Source organism: Leptosomus discolor, chromosome 11 (genome assembly GCF_034619465.1).
Source record: "Leptosomus discolor isolate bLepDis1 chromosome 11, bLepDis1.hap2, whole genome shotgun sequence".
Classification (NCBI taxonomy): domain Eukaryota; kingdom Metazoa; phylum Chordata; class Aves; order Leptosomiformes; family Leptosomidae; genus Leptosomus; species Leptosomus discolor.
The window spans coordinates 11732919-11747283 of record NC_141401.1 but is presented as its reverse complement, the minus strand read 5'-3'; the positions used below and the strand labels follow the sequence as shown (position 1 = coordinate 11747283).

At 39.2% G+C, this 14365-nt stretch overlaps 1 protein-coding gene across 1 annotated transcript in view; it reads left to right on the top strand.

Annotated features, from left to right (window-relative positions):
- Positions 1–7052, top strand: part of SPPL2A (signal peptide peptidase like 2A) — a 29854-nt gene extending 22802 nt beyond the window's left edge. Inside the window, exon 16 of the mRNA XM_086471471.1 lies at positions 4260–7052. Within this exon, the coding sequence (XP_086327597.1) occupies positions 4260–4334 (75 nt within the window). The 3' untranslated portion in view covers positions 4335–7052. The remainder of the gene's footprint in view (positions 1–4259) is intronic.
- Positions 7053–14365: the final 7313 nt, after the last annotated feature.

The following is a 14365-nucleotide window of genomic DNA, read 5'->3' as shown; positions in this document are numbered from 1 at the left end:
AAATATTTAGAATTGGTGTCAGTTCCTCTACTGTTACCTGTATGGAAGTCTTTCACCTAATTTTTCTGTGCCACTGCATTGACATGAAAACCTGCTTAGTGCTAAACAACAATTTTGTTGTCCTCTGTTATAATGTTCAGCATTATAATTTACCTTTAGTAATCATGTCTGCGTGATTACAATCCCTCTATCATCTTACTACTCAACAGAATATTTTGTCCTGTACTGCCTCTGGTGCTTGCAGTGGGATAGGGAGTAAGTATTCAGACCAGCTTTTATGGTCTTGCTGCTGCCCAGCTTCTAGCCTGCAGCGAGATAACGTTACTAGGCTATAGCTCGTGACTGCTAAGACTGATGGTATTTATTTTAACTGTCCGCTGTCTCAAGCACAGCATGGAGAGAGCAATGCAACCTTTCAAATTTCAACCTCCTGATGAATTTAAGCACTTAAATATAATCTTGAATTATGTCGGAAGTCTAAAGTTATATGTCTGTTTATAAAGCGTAGCTTGTCTGCCCTGTACACTGAAGACAGTTTGAGATGGTGAACTCTGTCTCACTTAAATTCTGAACTAAAAAGTACTTTTCTCATTAGCTTCTTACTTCTAATAAAGAGAAGTTTAAGTCTCATTAAAAAGACTTAATAATAAAGAAATGAGATGTGAACCCAAGAAGAGGTTAGGAAGTGGGAGGGGTTGACTGCAAATGAAAATCAGATGGCTGGACTCTATTTTTATAACTTAAAATGATTCTGTCCCGCTGTGTGCGCTGAAGTTCTTGGATAGGATTGTTAAAATCAGTTTTTCAGTTTCTACTTTATACATATGGGAAATACTTGACTCTCTAAGATAGCTGAGGTTCCGTAATTCTTAGCTGAGAGCATTTGTGTTGCTGCACAATGAGGCAGTCTTAAATTCTAGTTATGCTGTGTGTGGCTTTTTTGTGGAGTTGTCTTGAGCTGTAAGGAATTGCTGCACGGAAAAATATTTTAACTATTCACCGAAGCACAGGGATTTCTTGGGAGAGTAACGCACCTGCTTTCCTACCACTGAATGGGCAGTAGCACTGCTGTGAAGTGTATAATAAAGGTTTTTCTAGGTTTTCTGGATTGCTTGTACTCCTCATGTATGCCTGCAGGATAAACTAATTTGATACTTATTTCCCAGATGCTGATTTAATTTAAAAATACTATTTTTTTGTATCAGTACAATCTATGAAATCATTTTAGTAATATCATGAAAAATCTAGTAGATTAATGCAACTTTGAAGTTTTCTAGATCAGTCTTGCAACTTTTTAGTTTGTCTGTTTGAAGAGTTTAGCAGGTTTCTTATCTCTCTTTCAAATAATAACCCAACGGATTTGTCATTAGCGTGTTACACAGCAGGCATCTGCTGTTTAGTACTGTAATTTTGTCACGTTTTTAGTGATTAATCATAGCTATAAGTTGTTAAGAATTACGTGAATGCAACGTCATCAGAGTGAATCTTGCAAGCAACTGTGTGCGTAGGTACTATATACTCTTTTACAGGCAAGAGTTTATATTGCTGTTTATAGTTCGGCTCTGTGAGTGTGGTTTTGGGGGGTTTGGTTGGTTTTTAATATTTCACCGTGTTAGGAGACAGCTTTGTAACCAAAATACATTTAAATTTAACCTATCTTGACACCCCCCCCCTTAAAAACTGTCAGGGAGAAAAGGTTCCACTTTAAAAATGTTCATCAGCTCTCCACAATGCACGGTATGATTGCTTTGGCTCTTTCGAGGCTTGAAACAAAAACTTTGTCCAGGATTTTAGCAGGGTGCCTTTGTCTTGCTGCTGGTTGTCATAAAGATTCTGCAGCTTTGGCTGAGGCTTGAGGATGCAGTTTGTCCTGAGAGTACCTGCAACTGAGATACACTTGTGGAAAATGCTCCTTAATGCAGTCTTACACTCTTATAAAAACATCTGTTGTCCCTGACTTCAAGTTGTGGGCTATCCTCCTTCTGTATGGTGGAGAGATTAGTAATGGGGTGGGGTGGCTTTCTTTTTTTTTTTTTTTTTTTTTTTTTGGCGTTGTAACATTTAGGTATATCAAAAAACCCCAAACACCCTTTGTGCTCTACTAGCTGTTTTGGTTTTAAAGTTAACTTAAAAATCTGAGATACTAAGCAGAGACTTAAAAATTTAAATACAGGTGATATCTGAAGCATAAGAACATTTCATGCTACCTTATTGTAGGATTAAGAGAAGAATCTTTAACTTTGGGATACACTGAATTGTTGCAAATAGTGTTAACTCTTCCTCTGGAAGCATCTTGCCAATTTAATAAGGAAACATTTTACAAAAATGATTACTAAAACTACCTTCTCTATGCCAGCTGTTAGATGATCGTCCCTGGGATGACGTAAGATACATGGCAGTACTTAATGTAACATGGTACTGGGGTGGGGGTGGGTGGAGGTGTTGTTTTTTCCTGGAAACAAATACTTCAGTCCTCATTCAAAATGAGGGTTTGACTTCTGTAATTGTAGGGAGCGTTTTGCTTTGGGTGACTTTTGATGTGGGTTTTTGGTCACAGTGCAGGGGGAAAGTTCTAGATATACTGCAGTGAAAGCACAGGAGCTTGGTATTCACTGCTGGACTGAGTGTGTGCTATTGCTGTAACTCAGTTCTTGGGTGTACTGCCAAGACTAGTGCCTGTCTTAATTCTTGCTGTCTGAATTGTGACACGTGAAGGGAGGGATGTGAAAGACCTTTTCTGGTTTTAGTCAGACTGATATTGTGGCCACTAGGTTCTCCTAAGCCTTCCTTAAGTCCCAGTGGCTTGTTTCTGCCTTGGAGCTGTCATCTCAGCTTACTGCGCGGTGTGTTGGTGTGTCTGGATTGGGAAACAGCTTGTTTAAGCAAACCTGCTTTTTTAATAAGGTATGTTTGTACACCTTGCGATGAAACAATTCTGTTGGCCTAAGAGGTATGGCACAGAGGTGGGTCATGGCTAGAGAAGAGAGAAGTTAATGGAACTACTCTCTTTGCTCTCTATACAGAATTATACCACACTAAAGCACGTATGACACAACGGTGTCAGAGCCTGCCTTTGTTTTGCCAGGGATCCTCCAGTGGGTGCTAGTAAGACAAGAAAGCAATCGTGTCCTCATCGTGTGGAAGTCTGCCCAGCTCAGAACCCATGCAGTGGGCGGCTGTTTTGCAGAAAGACTGGGGGCCTTTTTGCTACTAGGCGGGATACGTCCCTGTGGAAGAACATATGTAGGGTTAGAAAACCTGATGCTGAAAGCATTGTGCTGTTGTCCTAACAATCCTGCCACGCTGGGCATGCGGGCTCCTTGACATGTTCTGTTTTTCAGCATTAGTTTTAATACTTCTGATCTTCTGCCTCTGGTTGTCAGCTATCAAAACTGTCCAATTCTTGGTCTGTTGTTAATTATGCTTAATTCTGAAGCCCTCAAACTGATGAGGCTCAGTTTGTCGTGCTAACAACTGTGTGCCTTACCTCTGCAACTTATTCAATGCCTTACTTAATGCCAGGGAGGAAACCAGAGCCTTCCTTGCCCTCTAGCAATACAGCAGCAGATAGGGAAACAGGCTGCTTTTTAGTCAGGAAAAGTGCAACGTTGTCTTGTGTTATTCAGATGACCTAATCAGTTACGTTAATTGGAAAGTATAATCAGTCTATATAATAATCAGGTTTACGTTCTGTTCTGTTGCAGGACCTTATGATTCCATTTCCTTTATCCTTTTTAAAGGAAAATTTACGAAGAAATGTGGCAATGCCATTTTTTTAGTCAGTTTTTCCTAACTGGGATACAGCTAGCCTGTACAGTCATGAAAAGAGAAAGCTAGTCTTTTCTATGCAAGCTATTGCTTGCTATCTATACATGTTAGGTAGGATCCTAGGGTCTATTTCCAGTTCTGCAAACCAAGTCTTTGGAAAGTTTACTTAACCCAGTATTTTTTTGTTGTTGTTCTTTGTATTTAATAATAAGAGACTTTTGACTCAGTGTAATTTCTTGTAGAGGACTTGGATCCTTGGTTGGAGAATGCTTTTTGAGTGGAAAGCATTAGCTAAGAGAGCTTTGATTATTTGGCTTGAATACTTTTCTGATCTATAGAGAACTTCTTATCTGTATGCTGCTAAAGTGCACTCTAACACATGTTTAATTATATTTCTCTTAGCTAACAAATACTTTGGACCAATGGGGAAAAGCAGTATTTCTTTATAAAAAGCCATCTCTCGTTTTTTTTTTTATTTTTCTTACATTCAGATGATGGAACACCTGGATTATACAGGAAATGAAGAAAGCACAGCATCAGCCAGTGAACAGCCTGGAGGACAATAACATGTAGGATCCTGATTTAAAATAGTATTCAAATTTTCTACAAATTAATTACAGTAAATTTGGTGAGGTTTTACAGTAGAGTATTTCCTACTCTGTGTAAAAGGGTTTTTTACTCCCACACCTATATTTTTATGGAAAATATTGTTAATAACATAAAAATAATCAAAATAGACTTGCATTTTTACAGCCAAACCATAGCTAGTAAAACCGTGCCTTATTTCAATTTAAATAAAAGGATATTTTCTATGCAATTTTCCAAATGTGTTTCTATACGGTATATTTTTATAAAAGTTGCTTGCCCGTATCAGTTTGATGCATGAAATGTTTTCCTAATTTTGATTGACTAGTCAAGTTTCATTAAAAAGAAGGTACAGTACCCTACATAGGATTTCTTTCCAGATTGTGAATGCAAAGATGACAGCAACCACCGAATGAAACTGTAGTTCCATTACTAGAAGTAATTGAATAAACAGTGTGTACGTTAGTCTATGTACATTGTAAGCCATAAAATAGATAACAGGGCAAATTTAGGTTGGGGCTGTGAGCTCTTCCCCCCCGCCCTGAGTGTCACTGGTTTATGCCTTAATTGTGAAAATTGTTAAGCTTTGATGCAAGTCTTTGGATTATATCTCATCACCAACCATTTCCAAAAAAATTAAAGGAGGGAGGTACTTACACAGTGGTCGTGGAAACTTCGGTGCAGCTCCTAGAATAGTTGACAAACACGATGGTGCGAAAGGCAAGAGGGTTTTTGCTCAAGAAGTGTTATTTGTGGGGTGGGGTGAAATGTTAACTCTGGCCTGGTTCTTCTCCTACCCATTGAGACTAGGTCTATATCTGTGATCTTCGTTTGGCTGTAGATCGGTTCAAAGGGATGGGGGAAGACAGGACAGATTTTTTTCTTTAGCTTTTGCATCTACACCATACTCTTTTTTTTTTTTGTTTGTTTGTTGGTTTGGGTTTTTTTTTTAAACTATTTTTGAAGATTCTTTGCAACTGATAGACAAAACAACAGGTTTGAATAGTGCTAGTAGTGCCTGTGTTAGTTAAGGCCCATGCATGTGTTTAACTTGTTTAATCTTCATTTGTTTTAGTTTTTAAAGACTTGGAAAAGGAGAAATAGTTTAAATCATTAGTTTGCATTTAGAAGAGCTTGAGTTTGTTTGACACTTTCTTTTTTCAGGAAACTGCAAATTGAGGGGGATTAGGCATAGAAAATTTGTATAGCTGTAAGGCTAACACTTTACACCAAAGAAAATTGGAGAAGGCAATGACAGGAAACCACTGAGTTCGCTTAGTGCTAATGTCAGGTAGTCGTTAAAACATTTTTCCTATTCTTTAAATGAATGTCATTCCTCTAGTCGGTACAAGTTCAAGAACCCTGGAGAAAACAACCGAATAAGCACATGCTGGGCAATGGCAATGCAGGCTTTCCTGCAGTGCTTCACGTAAGTGCCTCAATGTTCCTCTGAAGGTCACCTCTAGACATTTATAGTTAGTTTGGGGCATGTCAGCTCAGGAAAACTTACCCAGATTAAATCTAGTTTAGCTAGATTTACTTTGGAAGTATGCTAATTAAGACAATTGTAAATCTATATTGGCAGTTAACAAAGGCTTACTGCAAACTTGCCGCTTTACGTAATTTGTATCAGGTTGTTCACAAGAGTCAGGAGCAGACAAACTTACAGCCTGAGTATCAGTTGTTGCCATTCGCACAGATTGACCGTGGTGCCAGCTGATACGGGTACAGTAACCATCTTGTTTGCAACTTCCCTAAGAAAACAAAAATTACAAAGTTTTTGTGTGTTGGTAGTTGCCCCTCTTGACTTTCTTGACCTAAGCTTCACCGGACAGCCTCAGAATACAATGATCTTGCGCACCATTGTCGGTTTTTGCCTGGCACTTTAGTAAATTACGGCATACCTCAGTGTTCCAGCAGCAGACTGAAAACTTGTCTTCTGATGTATTGTCGTGTTCTTTGACAAGCCCAGTATCTGCCAAAGTTAAATGGTTATGAAGAAGTTTCTGAAAATGCTGGAAAGAGATAAAGAAGTCGTAACTCATTCAAAGTCATGCGCTACTTGAAGCCCTCAGAAGCTTCACAAATCTATGTAACATGACTCCTTTTTCTCCTTGAGGTGTTCTACATGGAGGATTTATTAATTTTTCAGCTCTAAATGATAATGGAATTAGTATAAATAAAGAAGACCTTTGACAACATAAGTGTATTCAGCAGCTGGCTGTGGAAACTCTGTCTTGTTCTGTGCCTAATTATGCTCCATGCCTGGTCATGCCTGAGGTTTCACACACATGTGCTGCAGTTTAATGGGATGTAAACTAACTTTTTTCTTTCAAATGCTTATTAGGTGCTTTGTTTACAAAAATTAAGAATGGAGTTTAAAATTTTATATAAGTAATAGGTTAGTATTGACTACTGAAATGAGGTTTTTGTAAGTTCAGTAGAACTGATTGCAACACTTTTAGCAGTTTTGAATGTTTTAATATTAAATTTGGTTGAACACTATGTTAAAAGCCTTTTTAGTCATACTTTAATATAAAAATCTTACTACCTTTTCATTGTATGTTTACTGACAACAGCCCCCCTCCTTATGACTCTTAAGTTATCACTTTAAGAATGTTATTAATAAATGTTACTTGGGGAAAAAAAATAGTTGAGTAATTGCTTTGTTCTGACTCGTCTTTCTCTTACTGTGATTGTTCGTGGCAAAACAGTTAACACTTTGTAATACCAAGTAAATTAAAAATTCATGATGCACCCCCATAAATATGTAGTTGCGGTTTTTATCCATCCTGCCTGATGTATCAAAGTTATGATTGTTTGTAAATACCTATGTGGTGGTTTTGCTGGATTGCTTTTTTTTTCCCCCCTCCTTTTTTTTTTTTTTCTTTTTTTCTTTTTCCTGCAGGAGCAGGGCGCAGAATTGAAGTCTGTGAACTGAGCTACATCAGTTTTACTGGTCTAACTCAGCAAATGCTTGTTGCACAAATGTTAGTTATGGGGCTCTGTGAAAGTACACCTGACAAAGAGCGAATTAGAAATTTAGCATGTGAAAACTTCGTGATGGTAACAAGCTTCCTTGCATCCAGCCTAGGAAGCAGCTGTAGAAGAATTGTTCAACTGCATGTACTTAGCCTTAGACGTGAAGGGCAAGAAAAAGCCATGCTTCAGTCTTGAAACCCAGGCTGGGTTGGAAATGTTTGGGATGGGGTTGGACTAGGCAATCTAGAGAGGAGCATTCCAACTCTACTGCTCTGTTTATTAAGGTATTTTTCTGCTTGTTTTCCAGCTTGAATAATCTGCAAATTTTTTTTTTTTCTTCATAGAAAAACTCAAATTCTGTCACCACAACGTGGGGTTGATTTTCACTTGGAATAATTTGCTTCTACTAAACTGTTAGATTTAAGCATATTTAAAAGTTGTCTTTGGATTTGTAATGCCTTCAGAAGCTAAAGTACTGTTTTATTTTAAAATACCCTATATAGCACATTTTACTGTGTGAACTATTTATCTTTCTAATTTTTGAGGAAAGGAGGAGGAGAACAACTCAGACTGTGATCCCTTTTGTCAGAAGTGAGTGATCAAAGTTGAAGGTTTTGTGTTCCTGAGAGGGGCTGATGATGGAGGCTCAGGTATCTCTGGAATCTCTCTTATTTATAAAGAATGTGCAAGATCCTGTTTCCCTGAACACAGAGGGCTCAAATAGCTGAGAATAGGTTTTTTGCTTGCAGCTCAAAGACCTTTTAACCAAGAAAGTGTTTAGATCAAAGAGCTCCCTTTCAGCTTTTTCTTAGGAGTGTGCTCACAGGTATTCTGCTGTCTGGTTTTCTGTTCCCTCTCCTTGCTCATGCACATACTCCTTTCTTTCCTGCTCTTTCCTATTTGGAGCAATACCAGCATGTTTTGAAGTTTTGCGCATTACTTTGTCTTGGACAATAATACGCGCCTCTGTGCTGGTATGGAGACCAGCATTTATAAGGAGGTTTCATCTTTTGGACTCTTAAAACAAATGCAGCAGTCTTACCCACCAGCTCAGTCCACCAGTAAGAGCAATTTAAAACAATAGCTTATCTTCTGCACATCCTTGTCTGTGTTAAGGTCCCACTGACTTTCTGGGGTTGCATTAATGCTGGTGCAACAGCCAGGCTTAGATTTGAAAAACTAAAAAAGTAAAGGAAGTTTTTTACAGTTCTGTCAGAGGCTGAAAAGTGCTCACGCTGGCTCTCCCTGTGTTTTGCAGAAAGGCTAGCAGAATTTATCAACTTCTGTATGGTACATACTTGGGAATACAAGGAAATGCAACAGGTACATTTAAAAGTTCAACGATGACTCTGTTCCTTTAATTTCAAGCTTTGTTGTGATGTGTCCCTATCAAAGCTACAGGAAAAGTGGAGTCTTTTAAATTAATGTTTCTTTCAAAAGGTTATGGAGACTGTGCTGGGAAATTGGTCCATCCTTGTGGATTTAAGGCAACTGACTGCAGAAAATTAGCAAACAGGTATTCTCTGGTAGGTGAGTATTTCTCTGGTAGATGATTTCAAAAATAAATTTTAAAAGTAAATTTACATTATAGTAACAATGGAAAGAAGAGCAAAGGCATGCCCATTGGTACCCTTTTCTCTAAGAAATAGAACAACAAGCATCTGCAGGATGAAGTGACACTTCTGTCAGGGTCGCTGTCAAATAAGAATTCAAGGTTGGACAATTAAGACCAGTCCTGTATAGGCTCACCTAAAATTTTACCTTTTAATGATGAGGTACCTATCCCTGGGTTAAAAAAAAAATAAAAATCAAGAAACAGAGCTCTGTAAGGATACCTGTGAACTTGTCTCCCATTTCTAAAATTCAGGAAGCGGTTGGTTTGACCTGCTGCCCTCTTCTTGCAAAGCAGTTTGTTTAGCCTGCCGTGCTGTGCTGGCACTGCCTGCCGCCGCTGCCTGGCTGCATGGAGAAGCAGCAGCTCTGGCTGCCATCGCTCCCCCCCTGGTTCGGGCAGCGCAGTAGTGGAAGGAGGTGCTGCACCTCTGCTTCTTGCACATGGAGCATCTCTATGCAAAGGCCACCTCACTGCCTGTCCACCTTCCACCAGCTCAGCTGCTAACAAGCGAAAACTCAGAACAAGAATTTGTGAGTCCAAAGATTGCAGCGGGAACAATTCTTACAGGGAAGCTTTAAAAATCCTATAAAAGTTATGGGGGGAGAAAGTTCAGAAGGAACAAAACTGACATAAAGTCGTTTCAGTTGGGTTTTTTTTGTTTTTTTTTTTTTTTTTTTAAAGGCAGGCAATGATAAAATCTTGCAAAGGGTCACCATTATGGTGTAAATGTCCCCACGAAGTTCCTGGAAGCTCCTGGTTTTACAGATGTAAAGAGAGACGTGTGGAGGCACTGCCCTTGGCAGTTTTGTGCAAGACTGCAGCCTGTGTTGGTTAAGCTCTCAAACACAGTTTTCTGAGCAGTAAATAATGTATCGTATTCCCAAGTACAGGATATGCTTACGTTATACTTTAGATGATGGGTTGGGTAACGTATCTTTTCGTAGCCTTATGGAGCATGTCAAAGGAAACATCGTGTGCTCAGAGCTACTGTGTGCGCACAATTGGCTCATTAACTTGAATATCCCTTCCTATTAATATGAAATATCTTTAATGCAAATATCTTTAATATATTTTAAAACTGGAAAACCCACACTCTCACGTGCCTAGTTTGGCTTTGTCAAGCCATACTGCAAAGGCGAACGTGAGTTACTGGTTTTTCACTCTGCGCTTGGCATGTCAGGTCATCGGGGCCCCTTGTGCTGCCACTGGGCCACCGCGCTGCAGCCCTTGCCTGGTGTTGGTGGTAACTGGCCAGTCCCAGAAAAAGGGGGAATCGCTGAAAAACTGAGAAGCATCTGCGTTGCAAAGTAAGTGCCTGCCTTTGAGCAATGCTTTATTTAGCGCGCCGTTAACACCGAAGTGCACAGTGAAAACACCCTTGCACTATTGTGGGTCTCGGGGTTAGAGGGGAATTGAACTGCACTGGTGGCCTTTGGGTGGTACCAAATCAGCTCTCTGCTCTCTGAAGGCAAGCTACCTCCATGCTCCCGTTTTATAATTACTTTGTACAGTAAGATGTCAATGCTGTTTTGCTAATTTTAATACGTGAGCTGTTCTGTTACTTCAGATACATACATTGCTTGTGAAACTGGAGTCTAAGTCAGTTGCAGGGGATAATCTATTTTATGACTGCTAAATATGCAAAATTAACTTCTTGTATGTTATTTTTCTCCTGACATATCTTGAATTTATCCTGCATTTTATGACCTATTTCTTGAAGGAACAGCTAAGACACTTGTTTCCTTTGAGGGAATATATCTTCTCAGCTGTTAAAGCCAACACACTGCTCTGACTAACTACTCTTTGGTTTTGAAGAACCTCAATGTAGTGCAAAAAGATTACTAAACCTTTGGGACCTCTTTGGGAAGATGATGTGTAACTCTCGAGTGTACCACATACCAACAAAGTAACCAACATTTCTAAACAGTTTAAAAACTGAAGTTACACATTTTTTAAATTTTATTTTCGCTGGCTTCAATGGAAACAAGTCCTTTTAGGTTTTATTTCCTAAGTGTTGTGATTAACAGCAGTAAGCTGTTTCTACTTCATCCCATTTTGAAATAGCATATTTTGAATTGCTGAGAAGTTGCATGTTTGTAATGGTATTTGGTGTATTATCTGAGAGGTATTGGGCAAAACATTTTCACAAAAAGTCAGCAACTCCAGCACTAGAAAAACCCTTCACAAATAATAGAGGGCACTCACAGATCCCATTATTAACGTGTGTCATCGTACGCTTTTTTGCCTGACTTGACAAATTTTAAACTTTCACATTGAAAAAACAAGTATCTTCAGTGTTCAGGAGTAGCAGGCAGAATGTAAACTGGTGACTTGCCACTTTAGCTGGACAGCTGATTTACCTAGACATATCAGAAATGGGCAAACCTGTGGCCAAAAAAAAAATAACAGGGGTGGGGGTGTTGGTGTTGGTAGAATTTAGGATTCACCCTTGTTAAAAGAAAAGTGAATCAATAATACCTCTTTTCTGCCACAGGTGGCTTTAGTAAAGGGCAAAAATGGTTTCTATGCAGAATCTGTTTGACCTTGAGTAGGATATTAACTAGATCTCCTTATCAGTTGGCGTTTGCATCTGATTTAACTACATAAACTCCAGCACATACTTTGAGCAATTTTGAAAGAACAGCTGCAGAATAACAGAACGTATCTGGTACAACTTTTACAGAGTCAAACAAATAAAAAAAGAGTCAAAATCAGATTACTTTTATTTAATAGTAACTCATTTCATTTCTCACAAAGAGGAATGCTGTATTTTAATTTTTTCTTTCTGTGCATGAGTCAGTATTTCATCTACACGAGGGTGAGTGAGCAGTCAAACAGCCTCATCCTGGCTACTGGATATTGCAGTACTGAGATAAGGGCTTCCTTATAGAGGGTTCTTATAATCCTTTAGCACTTATTGCAGTGAGATCAAGTTACAGCTGGTTTAATGCAATGTAAATCCCATTGACATCACAAATTTTACTCGTTCTGTGATGAATGCATAACAAATACACTCAACATAAAGTGCCAGTGACAGACTGACAGTTTGGTTTGAGATATAAAAATGAGATACAGGAGCCACATAGCAAAGGGAGTTTTGTTTAAACCAGTTATATTCCATTTTAGGTAACAGAAGCTTGCTTCAGGTTAAAGGTCCTTAAATGCAATAAGGTGTAAAATAATGCTTCATTCTTTCCTTCTCATTCACAGCTGACAGTTATTGATTTGGAAGGAGATCTCAGAGGAGTTTTGAGTTGACTATTGGTGTGGTTGGAAGGTAACAGGGTTAGCAAAGTAGCACAAGTAGCAAATATTTATCCTACTGCTTAGCCCTCAAAGGTTGAGGTACAGGGATGAAAACAAGACTTAATGTCTGAATGTACCAGAATTCACTCTTTTTGGATGACTAATGCTGCTAGCTTAGGGTCAAATCATGTCATGTTCTGTTTGGCTGACCAACGTAATAAAAGGATATGAGGTGACTTCCTTATGCCATATGCCATCAGTCCCAGGTTACAGGGATGTATGTCACTGTGGTGCTGTGTCCCACCCCGCTTCACGACACTGAAGACTGACGCTCCCCCAGACAGAGTGAGGCACAGAGGATGTTGATGACTCATTTTCCCTTCATTTTCTTCATAAGCTGTTCCAGTGAAACAATGTGCTGCCTCTCCATCTAAGCTTATGACAAACAGTTTAACTCTCAAACAATTCGATGTCAATCTCTTGACAGTTTTGCAGGATCAACAGGAAAAAAAGTCATGGAAAATTCCTCACCTCAAGTATGTTCTCCTAAAACAACATCTGGTACTAGAGAAGTCTCATGCCCAGGCTGGCCTCCAGCTACTTTTTCCTAATTCCCTTGCTCCTTCTAGCTCTTGGAGTTACAAATATTAGAGGCCACCATGATAACCATGAGAATGAACTCAGTATAGCCCAAATATTGCTATGAGATGAGACGAAGGACCTAGTCATAGCAGAACTTACTCATTAAGTTTGTGTAGGATGCGAAGAGGTTTAGATTAATAAATTAGAAAGGCAAAAAGAGGAAGGGAGGAAACAGGAATTCTCAGAAATGCTTTAAAGTGATAGCCGAAGAATTCAGAAATCCCCAGTTTTTCTCTGCTTTCCGTTGGAAAGTTCTTGGACCATCTCCAGAAAATTTTACTGGGCTTCCACTGTCCCTTCTGTTCCTGCTCTGTAAGCCGAGAACTAGCACTAGCACATGGAAATCTGGGCAGGAACAAATATCGGCGGAACAGCAGGCTTGGGATTTCTCTTGCAGGAAGAGAGTGAATGTAGCCTGTTAGTTGTGAGCTCTTGTACTCAGCACTAATTTAAGTTTTTCCTGGAAGCAGCTGATGTTCCTATTCTATGGAAATTAAGAGTCTTAGAAGCCTAATTTTCATACCTATGTAAGATAGCACAAATTCTTCTGAAGTTAACTAAAAACAAGCATTGGGAGCTCCCCTGCAGGCGAGGAACTCCCTGCAGCAACACCCTAATGTTCTCCTGCTGGAATTTGCCACTGGACTTGTCCCGCTAAATGGCTGTTAATGCAAGGACCTTCTGTTTCTTGTTATCTACAGTTTAGTTTAAACCAGCAGCTGCCAATTCTGTGGGTTTTTTTTTAATGCTTGGTGTGATTTTTGTTCATCCCTTTCTAATCACTGGAGTGGGTGTAGTAAATTTGGTAGCATCCTGAGCCTCGGCCTCTTGGGGGTCTGTCTCTGTCATGCTGAGGCTCACCGGTTTTCGGCTGTGTGAGGAGAGCTCTGTTACCCTGTGATGCGCACACCGATGGTTCAGGTGCGAGCGCAGACTCACGTGTGTCAGCTTAGCCCAACACTACATGGAGTTAATGGTGGCTTTTTGCAGCAAGGGGAGATGGGTGATACCTGGTTCAGCGTGATGTCACAGCAGCGCAGACATGGTAAGGCCTAACAATGAAAATCACAGTTTTTGAATGAATTTGAACATTCTGATTGACTTTATACAAAATTACCCCTCTTGTATGGCTGTGGTGTTTTGGAAATGGTACCAGGACCTTTGAGCCAGATTTAACTCATTTTTGAACCATGTTTTCACTGCAAAGGAAACACTGAGCTATCTAACTGCATATATCTTAAATAAATAAAAATTAATGATGTCATAGCATAGTATTAGACATACATCTTAGATTTTTATAGGAAGTCTTTAGTTCATATTTAGGGAATGCAAAGAATTTCAGCCAAGCTTAATTAATCTCTTCTTCCCTTACAAATGCTGTTTATTCTAGCATACAGTTTGTTGCAAAAGATATATAATGAAACATGTAGTGGACATTACTATACAAAGCTTTTTATTAATGATACTGATTCTTGAAGTTTGCTGATTGCATACAGAGACAAAAGAAGACAGGGTTCCCGCCTTAGG